At 65.1% G+C, this 969-nt stretch overlaps 1 protein-coding gene across 1 annotated transcript in view; it reads right to left on the bottom strand.

The window, feature by feature from the left end:
- Nucleotides 1-969, bottom strand: part of LOC103893727 (protein-methionine sulfoxide oxidase MICAL1) — an 8,668-nt gene that overhangs the window by 4,392 nt on the left and 3,307 nt on the right. The window contains exons 4-6 of the mRNA XM_019470332.1: nucleotides 925-966; nucleotides 716-842; nucleotides 377-449 (exon numbers count right to left, since the gene is read on the bottom strand). Of these exons, the coding sequence (XP_019325877.1) occupies nucleotides 377-449; nucleotides 716-842; nucleotides 925-966 (242 nt within the window). The remainder of the gene's footprint in view (nucleotides 1-376; nucleotides 450-715; nucleotides 843-924; nucleotides 967-969) is intronic.

The raw sequence follows: 969 nt of genomic DNA, 5'->3' as shown, positions 1-969 counted from the left end.
GCACGCCCCCCCCCCCCCACCATGCAACCACCCCCCAAGGCTCGGTAAATGGGTTGATAAAGCATCCGTCAATATTTCATGGCTCAGCATCAGTGTGGGCAAGAAGGAGGGGGACAGCCTCCCCTGCCAGAAGGCAGCTGGGGGGGCTGTGTCCCCACAGGGGCTGTGGGCAGAGGGAACGGAAACCAGTGGTGCCACCGGGATGGAAACGCAGCCGCCGCTGGGAGGAGCGTGGCGCACGGCTGGACACCAGCCAGGGCTCGAGAAAAGAAGGATGGAGAGTAAAATCAGGGCAGGAGCCACTCTGGCATGGGCTGCCGGGACGAACGGGAGGTCCTGGTGCTGGGGGGGCCGGGGCAGGACCAGCTGCTCCTACCGGTGCTGAGCCGGTTGTCGCTCTTCCTCTTGTGGTCCACCTCCACCATGCCCATGAGGTAGAGGTCCCGGACCTGCCGATGGGGAGACGCCGGTGGCAGGTCACCACCTGCACAGAGCCAGCGCAGGGAGCTGACCCCGGCAAGGGGGACACCCGTACACCCCCACACCTCCCCAGAACCACCCGCATCTGCAACAGGCAATGCATTAAATGCCCTGGGGACCAACAGCTTCAGCCTCACACCCTTTGGGGACAGGGGACCGTGCAAATTGGTGTCACCCTGACCACCGGGGAGGCCGGTCTGGATGGCTGCCCCATGGCAGGACCTGGGCCGGGTACCTGGTTGGCTTTGATGGCCTGCAGGTTGATGTTGGGGTAGCGCGTGGCCGGGTCAATGCTGTACTGGCTGATGTTCTTGTTGGTGTTGTCCGGGGAGGTCTGCGAGAGGTGCTGGTAGATACTCTCCCTGGGTGCAAGGGACAGGGCTGGGCTCAGTGCCACCATCCTTGCCCGGTCCAGGACTAGCCCAGCAGGATGGGGACACTCACCTCTCGGCCAGCACCTCCAGCGGCGGGGTCCCGGCCGGCCCCCGC

Source organism: Aptenodytes forsteri, unplaced genomic scaffold (genome assembly GCF_000699145.1).
Source record: "Aptenodytes forsteri isolate BGI_AS27 unplaced genomic scaffold, ASM69914v1 Scaffold142, whole genome shotgun sequence".
NCBI classification, from domain to species: Eukaryota; Metazoa; Chordata; class Aves; order Sphenisciformes; family Spheniscidae; genus Aptenodytes; species Aptenodytes forsteri.
Note: the sequence above shows the minus strand (reverse complement) of the source record. Positions and strands in the feature narration are given on the sequence as shown.